This window comes from Fukomys damarensis, unplaced genomic scaffold (assembly GCF_012274545.1).
Source record: "Fukomys damarensis isolate Sample0158 unplaced genomic scaffold, DMR_v1.0_HiC HiC_scaffold_12, whole genome shotgun sequence".
NCBI lineage: Eukaryota > Metazoa > Chordata > Mammalia > Rodentia > Bathyergidae > Fukomys > Fukomys damarensis.
In genome coordinates, this window is record NW_022900924.1 from 56,555,687 (window position 1) to 56,572,841 (window position 17,155).

General features: G+C 43.1%; 1 protein-coding gene across 1 annotated transcript in view; it reads right to left on the reverse strand.

Moving 5' to 3' along the window:
• The window catches only part of Topaz1 (testis and ovary specific PAZ domain containing 1), a 67,808-nt gene that overhangs the window by 20,965 nt on the left and 29,688 nt on the right, over nt 1-17,155 (reverse strand). Inside the window, exons 7-13 of the mRNA XM_010624441.1 lie at nt 14,286-14,422; nt 12,774-12,859; nt 11,682-11,807; nt 10,123-10,186; nt 5,818-5,969; nt 5,524-5,616; nt 2,413-2,528 (exon numbers count right to left, since the gene is read on the reverse strand). Coding sequence (XP_010622743.1) covers nt 2,413-2,528; nt 5,524-5,616; nt 5,818-5,969; nt 10,123-10,186; nt 11,682-11,807; nt 12,774-12,859; nt 14,286-14,422 — 774 coding nt within the window. The remainder of the gene's footprint in view (nt 1-2,412; nt 2,529-5,523; nt 5,617-5,817; nt 5,970-10,122; nt 10,187-11,681; nt 11,808-12,773; nt 12,860-14,285; nt 14,423-17,155) is intronic.

A 17,155-nucleotide genomic window follows, 5' to 3' on the forward strand; every position in this document is an offset into this window, starting at 1 on the left:
TTTCCTTTGGGGCTGGGTCAAGCCCAGTCATGATGCATACCCTTAAGTCCTCATGATTCTTTCCTGTTCTCTCAGAACTCTCTTGTCCACAGAACAGGTCACCAACATAAGGACCTTGTAAAGAACACTGAACAGTCACTGCACTGGTAGAGTATACAGGAACAATCGTACAGCTGTCATTTTGAAAACTTGAAAATTAAGGTGGTTTGTTCCAGAGCTTTCCTACACCAACAGATTCATGCCCAGCCACTGTGTGGAGGGTGGGTGCCTGCAGCTGCCCCGGCACAAGGACACTGCCACCCTCTGGAACCTCTGCACACCTCCCTACGCAAGAGACCAAATCTGCCGGCCACTTGGCCTCCTTGCCACTGCCCAAAAATGCAAAAAGTTTTTAGCATATGGCCCAGGGGAAGAATGAATTTAATGTTTAGAATACCGGGTCACCCTACGTAAAACAGATTGTATTCCAGAACTGTAAGCTAAATGAACTTTACTTTTTTAAATAAAATTTCACTTCTTAGATCCTCAAATCTATTTAATCTGAGTAAGAGTTCTAACTTTCATAGCAACACAAATAATGTCAGCTACCAGGAGTTACAATGACGAAGTGGTGCCCGGAAGGAGGCAGGGTCCCTGAGAGCTGTGGTTCTGACTGCACCGAGGTGTGCAGGGCACCTCAGCAAACCCACAGGGTGGCACTGCAGATGCAGCGGCATTTTCCAGGGTCACCGTCAGACCTTGAGCGAGTGTTACCACTGCTTATTCTGGATCTAACTCCTTCATAAGCAGGACCGCTGCTGTATTTCTTTCGGCCTTGGGACTCTATGAACCAAGAAAATCTGGGAACCTCTGTATTAGCAGATAAAGAGGAATGAGATAAGAGGCTTTTTCTGAAAGACTTGGGTGGTTGATGCAACTGGTCTTTATCAAATCTAATTTCATTTAAAAAGTTATGGTTCGGGTTGGGGATTTAGTTCAGAGGTGAGGCTGCCTGCCTCGCAAGTGCAAGGTCCCGAGTTCCATCCCCAGTAACAACAACAACAACAAAAGTTATGGTTCACTGAAGTACTTCTCATTTGTATATTTTTTCTATGTAAGTTATACTTTGGTAAAAAAAATAATGTATATTACCAGAGATTAAAAAGCAAAGATGGGCTGGGGATTTAGCTCAGTGGTTCTGCCGCCTGCCTCACAAGCACAAGGACCTGAGTTCGAGCCCCGGCACCAAAAACAAGCAAAGGCTGCAGGTGTGGTGGTGCACGCCTGTAATCCCAAGTGCTGGAGGTCCATGGCTACACAGAGAAAGGATATGTTCAGGACAGGCACTAGGCCAGGACACGGCATGTGTGCTGCAGCCTCGGCCCCAGCGAAGTGTTCAGGGGCAGTGGGAAGCAACCGGACCACGAGAGTTCTGACTGCACCAACAGCACAACGATGGGATCTGGGGTGGCTGAGGCTCAGGAGGTGGAGCCTAACTGCAGCAAGCACGTAGTGGGCGTGTCCGTAAAGGGCACATCCCTTCCCCGGCCCCTGCTGTGCCCTCTCTACCTCCTGGTCACCACGAGGCGCTGGCTGCTCCACCTCATGCTCCCTGCCATTATGTTCTGCCTCAGCACACACAGAACAGCAGGACCCAGGACCATGGACTGAAAGCTCTGAAACCACGAGCCAAAGTAAACCTTTCCTTCTGTAACTTGGTTTTCTCAGGCATTCTGTGACAACAGCAACAGAAAAAAGCTAACACAAGAGGAATCAGGACATTTTGTTAAATTAACGTAAGATGTAGCATAAAAGAAAGAAAAATTCTATTGTACAGTGCATCCTGGAGTTACGACCAGCCTGACATATGAACAGCCTGGATTATAACTGCATTTTTTTTTTTTTTTTTTTATTTTTTTTTTTTTTTTTGTATTGGGGATTGAACTCGGGAACTTGCACTTTGCAAGGCAGGTGGCAGAATCACTGAGTCAATTTTTGTTCTAACTTATGACCAAAGTCTTGAGCTTTGACCCAAATGCCAGCCACTCGTATTTCCAGATGGTCTCAGATACAGGTTTAACCCTTAAAGAGCTCTAGAAGGACTAGTACAGCATCCTTTCCTGGGTGGGTTCACTGAGAAATCCTAGGCCAGTGTCTCCCTGAGCACACTGCAATCTGCCTGTACACAGCAGAGACAGAAGGCTCTGGAGAGGAGCCTGGGCCTTCCACTGACCAGACTGAGTTTGTAAGTCGAGTGCACTGTAATTCAGGTGCCAGGTGCTGGATGAGGTGAGGACTGAGGGGCGCGGTGCGGCAGGCGTTGCCAAGAACGGGAGGGCTCACGACAGCTCCTACATAGACGGCGGCGCGGATGTGCACTCAAAGCACTCAAAGTACGTGTATTCTAGCCTGGACGGTAGTGATTTTTCTCACCTGGATTTGATTTCCAAAATTGCAGCTATGTCTTGTTTAGAAGCCTGCAGCTGGCATAAAAGCTTAACAATATAGTTAAAGTGGTCTGGGTCAAGCCTCATCCCAGCTTCAACGAGCTGCAGAAGAGAAAAAAGTAGTTACTATGAGACCGTGGAAGAGCTGAGAAGCCAGTGTGCGTGGACAACCAAGGCTGATGCGAGAGCTGACGCAGGTGGACCGGGGAATTTAAGAAGTTCTGAGTGTATTTTCTTCAATATTTGACAACCACAAACACCTTAAGAATTTAAAGTAAAAATAAAGATTTTTGAGTAAAAACACCTGAATTTTCTTTCTGTTTAAGTTAGAGCAGCCACTTTACCACCCTTCTCTCATAAGTGGCGCCCAGGCGATCCTCCAGCCAGAGAACGCCACGATAACCCAGGGCCGACTTACTGCCCACATACAGTAAGTAGAGTATTTCACGTAAAAACTCAGTTCCAAAGTTTTTCCTTCGTTCGCATTTGCTTCATTTCCTGTCTTCTTCGTGGACGTCTGCGCTCCTGGTGAGGGCTGAGTATCTCAGCTGTGAATGTGAAGGCAGGGCTGGCGTCCTCGGACAGACCTTCCGGGACCCGATATCCTCCGGGGAGGCGGGGACACAGGCTGCTACCCTGGGGGTGCGGGGTTACACTGCCAATATCAGAGAGTTATGACAGACTCGGCGAGAGCCGCGAGCAATTCCCGTGAGAATCTGTTAGCAACACTTGTGCTAAGACCCTATGGTTCTATTCTGGTTTTCAGACCCCCCCACCATTTAGAAATTATTTAAGTATCAGACCTTTTTTTGAATGTTTGGGTGTACGGTGCCTTCTCTCTTCAGTCTAGATTTGAAAAGAGTACCAGGAAATAAGAATTTGGGGTAGGGCAGCAAAACCGTAATAGAGGAGACTAAAAAGAGAAGCTACCTATCCCCAGGGATACTATATTTCTACACGAGAAGCTATAAATCTGATATTAGAACTGTTTTGGGGTGAGGGTCCTGGGGACTAAAGCTAGGCCCTTCACTCTGGGCTACACCCATAGCCTGTTTAATTTTGAGGCAGGGTCTCACTGAGTTGCCAAGTTGCCCAGACTCAGACTTGATCCAGACTTGTGATCCTCTGGCTTCAGCTTGCCAGAGTGCTGGGACAGCGTGTGCCACCACAACCCGGACAACTGTTACAACCCCTCATCGATGTGTATCTTGAGGCAGAATTCCTTTTAGTGATTATTAACAAGTGGTTGCTGAGATATTTCTCCTACTTTTGAACTCTCAGTAAAATTACCTCAACTTTTGTGGCAACTGTAAGTGCGGCATAGAAACCACACTCTGATCCACGATCACACAATGAAATCTGAAAATAGGTTTGGTGAAAATAACTGTTTTAAGTTTTCCAACACATAAGGTTCTAATCTTTAAACACTTTTATATCAGCTCCTTCGGACTTAAGTTTATTATAAAAAAATACATGCTTAATTTTATTACGTAAAAGAAAAACTGTCCTAAATCTATCGATCTACTAAAAACGAAACAAAACAGAACAAGCTTCCCCTCTAAACCCACTGACCTCCTTCTACCTTAACAGCCTTCCGAACTCGGTGACAATAAAGGACTAAACCCCATTATTACTCACTGTTCTGCTCTAGCGTTTGAAAGCAACCCAACCCGGGCCTGGGCTGCTCCATCTGCATTCACTGACCACAGTGATTTTTGTTGTTGTTGTTGTTTTGGTTTTTGGTATTGGAGATCGAACTCTGGTCCTTGCGCTTGCAAAGCAGGCGGCCGAACCACTGAGCTACATCCCGGGCAACAGTGATGTCTGATTCCTCTTACAGAGCCGACTGTAAGAAGGCTGCAAAAGTGACTACTGACACACCAACGATGTGCCTTTTAACACTGCTCAGAATCTAAGATAGACACGGACAGCTTCCTGACAAAGGAGCAGTACAAAGTAGGGTCTCTTTTCTCACTATCTGTTATGCAGGCGAGAGGAGGGGAGGAGGAAGGGGAGCAGCATCCTCCTCCGCGATGATAACATACCCTGTCATTACCAGACCCCGACATTCTCTCAACAGGGAAGTTAGCACTGGCATTAAACAACTTTTAGAAACGACAGCTCCTATTAACCAAGCAAAAATGACAATCACCGTCTTTGTTAGATATTCTCCCTAAAGGTAATTTTATTCGGACAGTAACTGGGAAACAGTTTGCAGAAAGCCAAGTCACTCAGTATCAGACAATTTATGAGATCCTTAGGAGGTTTTCTTTTTTGATTTGCTTTTGCAGAGCTGGGGACTGAACTCAGGGCGCTGAGCGTGCAAGGCACATGCTCAGCCCTCTCCCTGAGGTTTGCAACAACTACCTCAGGGGCTAAGCGACTTCTGACTTAAATACTTCCAGACAAGGCACTCTGCCAAGTCTGACAGAGTGGAACTAGACACAGTCACTTAAATATCTCCCCGCAGCCGCCAGAGGGGTTAGTGTTTTGTTTGGTTTTGTTTTTCCTGGTACTGGGGATTGAACTCAGGACCTTGCACTTGGGAGGCAGGTGTGGCGCAACTGAGCTAAATCCCTGGCCCAGTGTGTTGTTTTATGAAAGAAAATTGCAAGTTTTCCTATCATCAGGCCTATTCTGAAGTAGATGGTTGTGTAGTATCAAATACTGGGAAGAATTCAACAAAAGTTAAAATATTTGTATAAGTCATAAAAAGTCTTATTTCTCTTTCTGTTTTAGCACCAAGTCTCAAACAAATTCTCAGGTGCCATGTTTCTGTTTTGTCTATTAATTTGCTTTTGTTGTAAGTGACCTTACATCATTTAGAGAAAGAATTTTTATAATCAAAGAGTAGTGATGAAGACATTTTGCAAATCAAAAAGTGGTCACTTGGTGTGTTTGGAACTAACTATTCACTTAAGGGGAAGGCTTGCAGCCACTGGAGTCTGTTCAGAAACTATTTGAAGAGGAAAAAAAGCGTTTCTGAAAATAGTATTCTCTGACATCCAAGATACACATGAAGGAAGATAAAGGGCCAAAGGACAAATAATTGCTTTTTTGGTTATTCAAATTAGAAAAAGAAAGAGATAAATCGTACCTTACAAAAGATATCAATTAAAGCAGGTACAGCATTCCTTAATTTCATAGTTGCCACGTGCTCAAATACTTTTAGTAATATTTTTAGAGCAGGCTGAATAAAACAAAAAAGTTACACTCATTTTCATATCTTCTTTCAGTATACTTTTAAATTTCTCAAATTCATTTATGCTGAAAAACACAAATTTTCTCTAGGAAGTACTTAACAAATATAGAAATTTAACTGCTAACTTCAAAAAATCTAACAAAGAAATGAATTTAAAGTTTTAAAAAGTAACAGTCTCAGGCTACTTACCAGCATTTTAATCATTATGCTGAGTTTCACTACCTGAAATACTTCTCTCAGTAAACAGTATTTGAGTAAAGAAAGCAGGAGCTCATTGAGTACTTGTAAGTCAAAATGTATCCCGGGAGGAAACTTCCTGTAGTACTCGACAAATATGTTTACTGAAAATGAAAAAACAGTCATTTGTTGCTTTTAAGATATCCACTTTTTCTAAGAAAACATTTCTGCATTTAGAGATAATTATACATTCATTTTCTTGAAAAGCAGATTACCAGAAATACTTGATGAAAATTAAAGCAAAAGTCAAAATGGAAGTAACATTTGAAACCAAGTACATTCAGCACTCAGAGCGGGCACCAACTCAGACACCATCCATGAAGTGTCAGTCCAAGCTGCCACACACACCTGGTCCTACTTCTGCACTTTTCAGATAAAAATCTGTACACTTTGGCTAACACTGTCTTAGTAAAAGTTACTTTTGGTTTTTCACTCTCTTTTTGTGAGACAGGGTCCCACTAAGCTGTTCAGGCCGGCCTTGAACTCACTATGCAGATGCAGTTCAGGCTGACCTCGAACTCTCAGTGATCCCCCTGCCTCAGCCTCCCAAGTGCTGCAGGTGTGCGCCATCACACTTGGCCGCTTTTGGTTTTATTTTTGTGTTAATTATCACTACTAAAAATACTTATTTCTAGCTGAATCACTTGCAAAATTATGTATTGCTAACTGATGCTGCTTGCAAAAGTCAGTAATAATGACAAAGCTCAGTAGCACAATTGAAAAATTAATGTTAACATTACAGTACTTTTTAACAACTTTAATAATATGGTGCAATAATATTCAGCATTGCTGGAAAGCTGCTGTGTATACTACCTCTATGGGCACATAAGAGATAAATCTTGTTCCTTTTTGGGGGGGCTGCATTTACATACTAAATCTTAGAAGCAGGATCTGCTATTATAATTCATTAATTAAACCAGAACGTCAGACATTTTAAAAAAAGACTAGTTAAAAATAGTCTGTTTATATGTAAATGTCCACTAATTTGTATGTGACTCATCTTTTTGCATTATTTTAAAAATGCTGATATAACTTTAAAAGAATGATTCTCCTTGTGAAACTGTTGGTTCAATGATTTAATAACTTTTGATATGAACTGCTACTTTGTTTTTAAAGAGGTTCTGTCCACCAAGAGTGTGGCTTCACAACAATTTCACAGTCAGGTGCCTTCCCCACTTCTCTGGCTGGGACTGCAGGTCTGGTGCAGGGGAAGCTGCTGATCTTTCCAGATCACCTTGCCATGATGGTATCAGAAAAATTGGACGGAGTTGTGAAGATTTTGTTTGGTTGAGTTGCTAACAAGGCTTTTCTTACATGTTGTTGTTGGAGGAGTCCAAACTGTGAGCCTTGGCTTGTACCCTCACATTGTAGTACTAAGGAGAGAACAGAGGGCATCAGTGAGGTGCGAGAACTTTCACCACTGCCCAGCAGTAACAAAATCACCCTCCAGTGGCATCAGTGGAGACTCTGAAGGCGGCTTCCAGTTCTCACAGGTGAGAGCAATGCTCAGGCCACTGTAAACAGCTGACTGGACTCTTTTTATTCTTATTAATTCAAATATTTCTGGGTATTACACATAGTAAATCTACAATGTTCTAACGGCTCTTTAAAGTTTAAATCTGTATGATCAAGTTTGCAGGGTTTGTATTTCCTTTATTTAAAATTATAGAAATTATAGCTTTTCAAAAAAAACCATGGTTTTCTCCTGAATTGCTATTACAGTATATCAATTCTTTTTTTGGTACCGGGGATCAAACTTGGGTCCTTGCACTTTTGAGGCAGGCAGCAGCACCACTGAGCTAAATCCCTGGCCCATGATTCATTTTGGTTTACACTAACCAGTACTTTTTTCAAATGTTTTTAGCCATAAAATTCTGGAAAGGAAATTTCATGTGGAAGTTTAAATATAAAATATGACCCACAGCTGTATTCCTAGGTACCCACCCAAAGGGACTGAAAGCAGGGAGTCAGACACCCACACATGAAGGCTGTTAGCAACAGCACTCACTGACAGCCAAAGACGGAAACAACCCCGGCATCACTAACAGCTGGAAAGATAAATGTGATGGATGCATGCAAGGAAACTGGGCTTCAGCAAGGAAGCACATTCTGATACAGGTGTAACATGGGTGAGCTTTGGAGACGTGATGCTAAAGAAATGAACCAGAAGTGAAAGAACCTACACGAAGGACCTGGTGCAGGCAACAGAGACAGAAAGCCCGTTAGTGGTTATCAGGGTGTGGCTGTTGGGGGCAGCCGGAAGTTGGGAAGTTACTGTTTAATGGATGTTCCTGTTTGAAATGATGAAAGAGTTCTGAAAACGGATAGTGGTGATGGTTGCACAATGCCAAGTGTGATTAGTGCCAGAGAAAAATGCTTAAGTTTTATGTACACTTACACTTACACTCTCTCTCTCTCTCTCACACACACACACACGCACGCACACACACGCACACATGCAGAGCCAAAGAAAAACTGAAAATGTCACAAAAGAGGCAACAGAGACACGACAACCAAACGAACACCTGATGCTGGACTGGATCCTGACTGGGGAGGGGAATGCCAGCCGGTAACAGACACAATCTGAACACAAGCCGATCAGACCACGTGAAACTGACTGCTAGGAATCAACATCCCACGGTCACACAAAAGGGTCCTATTTTTAGGAAATATGCACGGAAGTACGTAGGGGTAAAGGACCACGATGAATGCAACTTTGCAACTTACCTTTAGTGGAAACTGTATCTCTCACACACACACACGCACATTCGGGGGCACAAAGCGGGCACAAATAATGAGTACGGCATAGGAATGTTGTTATTTTTATACTTGTGACTTTTTGTAAACCGGAAATTACTTGAAAATAAAAAGTTAAAATTCCACTCAGCTTTCTGCTCTGCTGCACCAGTGCTTTCTCTGAGGCCTCTCTACAGAGCCTGAGCAGTTCAGCCCATGCCTTACGTGGACGGTTCTCTGAGTTTATCTTCTTACACCGCCACCCTCTTACCTCAGCAGCATTTACTAAATGATTCCTTTTCATACGGCCTTTGCCAACACTAAGCCCCTGTGTATACAATACCGGGTCTGTTCTGAGTTATCTATGCTACTCGACGGCTTCTTGGCTGTCAGTTCGCACTTGGTTTTACAGCTGGATTCAGGTGCCTTCCTCCACTGTTCTCAATGGATCTTCACACAGAACTACACTTCTGGGGTGCTGCACCTTCTCCGTATCATCCCCTCTTTCTTCTAGGCTCATGTTATGACGTTATTTCTGGAACTTAAAAATTCACCCATGTCTGACTGTGTGCGGCTTCTTGGCTGTCACAGTCCCACTGATCACATTCCCTCCGCTCAACCTGCTTAAAAAGTTCCCTTCAGTGGGGTGTGGTGGCGCACGCCTGTATTCCCAGCACTCGGGAGGCTGAGGCAGGAGGATCGCTGTGAGTTCGAGACCAGCCTGGGCTACATAGTGAGTTCCAGGTCAGTCTCAACTATATAGTGAGACCCTGTCTCAAAAAACCAAAACAAAACAAAAAAAGTTCCCTTTGATGCTTTTCCTAACCCTGGGGGAAATGGTCTGAGCAGCGAGAAGAACAAGCTGGCAGACTGTTTCCGGCCGGGTGAGATTTCCAGCTGGTGCATGTGAGGCTCCGGTGTGTATCGCCACCATACTGTGTGGTTCCGGTGGTGTGAAGCCGGCTCACTGCTGGGGCTCACAAAACGAGGAATGGAATGGGTCTGTGGGACCGGAGAAACCAATCCTATTTATTAAGACTAAGCTTTGAAAGCTAAGCATGTTTTTTCCATGGGGACAGGGTTGGGAGGAGAGGCACCTTGGGTTGATGGGGCAGGGGCAGGGGCAGCATGGAGTCACGACATAGCCGGGCCTGGTTATGGAGCTGCACAGAACTCACTGGGCATGGTGCACTGGCCAAAAAGAGGACACAGGAGGGAAGGTCTGGACTCCAAACAATTCCTTTAAATAAACTTACAGGCCAATTAACAGTTCTCTCTTCTCCAAATCTGTAAATGAAATCTCTAAGTCATGAAAATATTAGTATATAAGGAAGTTATGGTAGATATGTTTTTATTAATCAAGCTAATGTATTTATTTTTAAGTCTAAGGTCAACTGAGCCATTAGGATAGTCACAGTTTTCAGACTTAGCAAGTACGGCACTTACTTTCAAACCCTAAGAGAAATAGCACACTGAGAGAAACAGCAGAGAGTCTGTAACAACCATTCAGTTGCTTCATACCTGCACGCTGTAGCAAACGCAGTTCATCGGTACTTATGTATTTCTTAAATACATCCATGCAAACCTACAAAAGTCATAAAAATGTAAAATGACCTTTTTATATCTCATAAGAACGACAATAATTTCCATTTATCCTTTGGCTTATTTCAGAGTTTTAAAGTTAGTTTACAGCTGATGTTTGGTTAAGTCACAGGTGTGAAATGCATACTGAATTCACGACAGAATCCTTACTTAAGTTATTTTAAAAACAACCACTTGCTGGTGCAGGATAAACGCACTGACTGACCACAGCCTCCAGGGACACGGCTGTGCAGGGCATGAAGGTGGTCTTTTAGTAAGTGGTGCTGGGTCACCTGGAAGTCCACACAGAAAGACATGGCCCTGACCTTCTTCTCATTAACAAAAATCTAGCTGGGTTAGAGCTCTAAATGCAAAAGGCAAAACAGTAAACTTTTAAAGGAAAACCACAGAAGTACATCATCATGATCTTGGCAAAGATATGTTCAACGGGATGCAAAAAGTTAACACTATAAAAAAAAGATGACTGGCAAATTAGACTATATAAAAATTGTTTCTTGAAAGCTAGCTTTAAAAGGATGAAAAGGCAACTTATAAAGTAGTAAAAAATTTTGCATTATGTATATTCGACAAAAAACTTTGTCCAGAGTTCCTGTATGCTGGGTTGAAAGAGAAAATCCCATAGGACACAGGGAAAACTTTTGGATACTTCCAAGAGAGTATGTCCAGATGTCCGATATACATTTTTGAAAGATGCTCCACTCCATCAATCAGCTCAGCAGACAACACTATTCACCCCAGGACAGCTAAAATGAAAAGGCTCCGCACACAACAGATGGAAAGGACGTGACCATCCAGAATTCTCCGATGCCGCTCCACCAGTGAGAGAGATCTGGTGAAGCCACTAAGTAAGTGTCTATTAAGATCGAACACACACAGACGCATGACAAGGAACTCCAGTCCTAAGTGTAACCTCTGAGAATGTGTACGTCTGCTCACCAAAAACATGCAGAGGAACACCAATGGCATCACTGTCGTAACATCCAAAGCTGGGAACCCCAAATGCCTGTCCACACGGTGAGCCTTGACATACTCACACCATGGAATACTACTGTACAGCCATGAAAAAGAAACATCTGCAACTAAATAAAAAATAACAGACCTATCTCAAAAATATCAAGCAAACCCAGGCGAGCCACGCTGGTGGCACACACCTGTAGGCCTAGGGATACAGTACTGGGACAGCTGCCACAGAAGGGTGGCCCTGCCCAGGAGTTTGAGGGCAACATAGCAAGACCTTATTTCCTAAGGGCCAGGGATTTAGCTCAGCGGTTCGGTGGCCTGCCTTGCAAACGCAAGGATCCAGTTCAATCCCTGGTACAAAAAAAAAAAAAGACCCTGTTTCGTAAAGGCTAAACTAAAAGTAAAAAGGAAGCCATACGCATAAGAATATATATTAAATAATTCCATTTACATAAAGCACAAAAACAGGCACAGCTGAAAATCCAAATGCAAGTGCACCTACATAGATCCTCCGTTACCTTCTCGTCCTCTTGCTCAGGCACGTGAGCAAACTTGCACGGTGAGCGCTCGCAGCCCCGGAAGGTGTTGAAATGAAACTTGCAGTATCTGCGGGGGATCAGCAGCCCCAGGGGCTTCTGGAACATCTAGGCAATTAGGAAAAGACACTTTTTTGTGTTAAGTGAAAATGCAGTCCTTTGAGAAAGCATATGCAGCAACACAAACAGAGATTATTTTTTGTGGTGTTGGGACTCAAACACAGGGCCTCAGACATACTAAACATGGGCTTTACCACTAAATTACACTTCCAACCCTGACGGACAGAAATAATTCAAAGTAAACTGCTTGCTAACTTGCTAAGAAAAAAAGAAAACCCCCAAATTTACATTTTTAAAAACAAACGATTTAGAGTGATCTGTCTGACTTTTCTTATTCTTAGTATACAATACTCCAGCAAGGTGAACACTGTTTCACTTCACATTTTAAAAAACTTTAATTTTATGTTCCCAGCAAACGAGAGGAAAGCACAGAAATACTCCAGACTCCCTACCCTGATGCAGGTCACCTGTTTTTATTTTATTTTTTGGTACCGGGGATTGAACGCAGGACCTTGCGCTTGTGAGGCAGGCAGCTGAACCACTGAGCTAAAACCCCAGCCCAGGCCACCTGCCTTTAAAAGCCTATAGTCCTGCTTCCCTTCCATCCTCTCACCCCTACTTTTGCAGAAAGTTAATTCAATTACAACTTGAATCATATTTCAGGTGCACTTAGTAGAACCCAGATTCTCCTCGGTTTCTCTAATATGAAGGGGCAAACAACAGAGGAGAAGGGACATTTCCCATAAAGTCTTCCTGACACCAGCTTTCTCCTTCACGGCAGGGAACTACTTATCCTGTACGTTCGCTTTTGGGTTCTCCCTCTTCTGCTTTCAACTCTTTTATGTGGTGAATAGCCTTTAGGTCACTGCTTCTCTTCTGTGTCTTACCGTTAATCTCCACTCAAAATCTGTGTCTGGAACTGCTTAAAAAATGACAACGGGGAATAGAAACAGAAGGGGTCCAACATATGGGTGATCATTTAAAAAAAATATTTTTCTCCAGTGGAAGACTTACCCGTATATTTTTTTCCTTTTTAAATATCTCACAAGTTTTGGGATTCTGCAGCTTTAGGACAGAAGGTTTTCCGGGAAATCTGACATCTAGAAATGATTAGAATGGCATTTTATAACCGCATGTCATCCTCATGCCCGTCAGAACAATGGTCACTACTAGCTGCTTTGAAGCTTCACTCTGGAACATTTACAGACTGTACTGCCATGTGTGTCACAGTAAAATATGACATCTCGAGTAGTTACGTGTTTCTAGACCTGAATTTAAAAATCTCACTGTAAGCTGCAGAGAACTTTCTTAAAAGCCTCACACCGCGGCACAGAGCACTGCATTCAGATGCTACATCTTAACAGGCAAACACTGCACACAGCACGACTTTCTGAAGTAAAGCCTTTCTAAAGCCAGGTGCTACGGACTGAGCCAGGTTCCCCTGACAAATTGAATACTGACGCCCTAACCTGTGATGTGACTGTGTTGGGAGACTGGGCCTGTTCAGGTCAGGCCTTGAGATTAAGTAAGCTCTTAAATGTGAGAGTCCTTGTAAGAACAGAGGCTAAAGAGCATGTCCCGGAAAGAACGAGTGAACTTAGGAAGAAGGGAGCCTTCTGCAAGCCAGAAATAGAGCCCTCACCAAAACCAGCCCTGCCAGAAGCTTGCTCTTGGACTTCTCACCTTCACAACTGCGTGGAACCAATTTCTATTGGTTAAATTACCTGGTCTACGGTATTTTGTTATGGCAGCCTGAGCTGGCTAATACGCCGGCTGCTGCATTCCTTAATGGTGGTCTTTTTGAGAACTGGGGCATTTCAAAACATTCTTTATAGATAAAGTAATTTTAGTTTGAAATCATTTCATGTTAGCTCAGTAGCTTTCAGATGTAACATGGAACTCTCTGAAGTTTTGTTGCAGTCTTGCAGTAATTTACACTGTGAAAACTGTAAGGCTTTTGTGAGATAAAACACAACCATTGTGGACTCGCTGCATAGTGTGTAACCCCAGGCAGCATGAAGTCCGCACCCGAAGGCACAGAAGAGGCGTGCACACAACACAAAGTGATTATTTGGTTTCCAAGTTCATCCTTCCACAAAACATCTTTTGTTCAGAGCATTATGAATTATTAAAGAAAACCTGACATAAACCTTAAAATACATACAAATGCTTTAGGTATTTGCTATAATTAGGTATATTTACTAGATTTAGGAACCATAAATACTTTAGGTATTTGTTATAATTTACCTGTACCACGATCACAAATGTATTTTAGGAATTGGCCCATCTAAAATATTGAAGGTAAATAACTTTGAAATAATTCTTGTTTCTATTTTTGTCTCTAACTTTTGCTTCAGGTGAAAATATCTCCTACACAGTTTCTTTTTCTTTTTTTTTGTACCAGGGATTGAACTCAGGTCCTTGTGCTTTCAAAGTAGGCAGCGAAACCACTGAGTCAAATCCCCAGCTACACAGTTTCTATATTACCAAAAGCCGACAGGACTGTATTAAGAAAGCAGATGTTACCGTTCATCCAGGGCTTTGGTACTGTGTCTTCTTGGTCACTTAGGTTCAAAGGGGGTGCTGATAAGCACAGAGGTCTGGGGCTCAGTGCTGCTAACTGACACTCACTGGCCACAATCTCTCCATTTCCACAGTCTTTGCTGTGTAAGCAGAAAAACCACAATCAGAATTTGTTTGTTTTTAAAACACTAATGAGAATCAAGTAAAAAGGCAATCTGTGCTATGTAGATTTTATATACGATATGCTACACCAATATTTTCAATAGAGTATTCCTGCCCTGAAAAGCAGTACTTGTTAAATGGTGGGGGCACGGACAGGAACGGGACGATACGTCAGCACTAGAGCAAAGACTAAGATAGGCTCTCACTACGCCTCCCAAGCTGGCCTTGAACTCCTGGGCTCAAGCAACCCTCCCATCTCAGCCTCCTGAGTAGCTGGACTACAGGCATATTTTTTATTACACCAGACAAAAGGTGTGAGGAGGTACTAGGCTGGTCTAATTCAGGAAAGGCCATCCAATTGCTGACAGTGAAGCGAAATAAACAAATTATACTACTCTTCCTACGGTTTCAGTTACCCATGGTCAATTGTGGGCCAAAAGTATTGCATAGGGAATCCCAGAAATGTTTTAAATCACCTCTTATCCTAAGTAACATGATAAAATCTTGTCTTGTCCTGCCTGGGAAGTGAACTGTCCTGTTCCTCTGTCCAGTGAATCCATGCCACCCACCCGACAGGCACTCAGCAGCCCCTTTCGCATTGGGCCAACTGTGGTTTTTCACCACCTGTGTTCAGGTAACCCTTGCGCAGCAGGCTGTTCAACGTCACAGTGCCCAGTCAGTCACCCCTTGTCTCTGTGTGTGGGAACCATGGCACCTCCCTCCTCACAAGAAGCGGAGTACAGGCCAGGAACTATTCTGTCTCCCTGGCAGTCTTGGAAGGACCCATGGGTAAAGGAGACTACTACATAAATTATATTTAAGGATTAATGTATATAATAAACCCATTACACATTCTTCTAGGGAGTGAAGGCACTGAAAATGTTACTGTTCCAAAACTGCTGATTTAAGCAGCTTCAATTGTGTCCAACTATGTGACATCCTATATAATCAATTAAAAAAAATTAACATGGAAGCTACTGATCTAGAAAATAAATTACTTAAGCTAGGAGGACTAGTAGATACAGGTGAGTTTACTCTTCAAGAGACTTACCTGAAACCCAGATACTATAATTTGAACCTAACAACAATCATAAGCTTTTGCAGTGGGAGTTTTCTGAGCCAGAGCAATAAAAATAGTAAGAAGCAGGGCCTATACTTAGTCGAAATTTAGTACCACTGATATAATTTTAAAGTTTCACACAAGATAATTCATTTCCCAGGCCGGGGATGTAGCTCAGTGGCACTGCACCTGCCTGGCAAGCACAAGGTCCTGTGTTCAATTTCTGGTAACAGGGGAAAAAAAAATTCTCTTCCAAACTTGGGATACCGATGTGTAGCCACTGTGCCACCCTCCACAAAACAGAACAAAAGCAATAATGTGAAACAAAGAAGTAGGGGTTATGGATTTTTACAGATGAAAGAGATTATGTAGAAAATCCTTTTTTGGATTGGATGACAGTGACCTGACACAGCCAAACTCCCTGCAATGCATAATGATATTTTGTTTGAAGGTAAAGTATTCTCACTAGAAAAACAAACTGGACTGGTCACTTTTTGTTTAACCATATCTCCAAAAGGTCACAATCCATTCTGGACTTGGATGCCAATCTAATTTCTACTTACCCTTTTCCTGAACAGTTCTCAAACCTGAGCATGTACCAGGATGAACTCCTACTGAACACAGGTCAGCGGGCTCCCTCCCCTCCTAGTTTCCAACCTAACATTTCCACTCTACAAGTTCCCATGTGATGCTGCTGCTCCAAGGGTCACACTTTGAAAACCACTGGCTGAACATAAATGGACTTGGACGGACATGTTCATCTTCTGACCTGGCTGTAGACAAGGGCAGCAGGGTGAGGGACACTCCTGGGGGGGCACTCATACATCACCACTGTACACAGACCCAGTCAGAAAAGTGCAATCGTTCAAGCCGTTACTTGAATCTGGTGCTGTTCATAGGGCCAATCAGAAGATGCTCTTTTCAATCCTTCATTTACAAGTGCAGGGAGCCAAGCAAACCTTCCTGAAGGACAGTTTACACAGTGTGAAGCCAAGTGAATGTGTAACAGGACTGTCCCAATGCCTTACTTGCATGAGAGAGGCAACCTAGGAATTCTGATGCGAAAGACCCCCTTCCTCATCTGCAGGGCCCCTATTCCTGAGGCTTCTGTGAGCCTATTCTCCCGCCAGCTCTCACTCTGAAGAACGTACTTCTCTTCTACTTCCAATAAATGTACACTTTGGCTGCCTTTTCAGGGTCTTGACCGAGTCTTTGTTAGAGACACCAAGCACCTGGAAAGAAGTCCCACAGGACTCTCCATCCAGCACCAGGCATGCCTTGTTTCCACCACAAGATGAGGGAAGAGGACGGGTCAGGGATCTATGAGGAGTGTTCAGGTGGTAAGTGTGGTGGGTTTTAAAATTCTAGTGCGTATTCTCTTAACTCTAGGTACTAATCACTGCATCCATGTAAAATACTCGCAAAGCTCAACATTCATTTGATTTTAGCTACTGTTACCTTCATAGAAGTAACGTATGTAATTCTTTTTCCTTTTATCACTATCCTTTCTTCCAAAAATATATTGGTGGGGCTGGGGATTTAGCTCAGTGGATCTGCCGTGTGCCTCGCAAGCACAGGGTCCCAAGTTCGATCCCCGGTACAAAAAAAAAAAACAAACACACACACACACACACACATAATATATGTATGT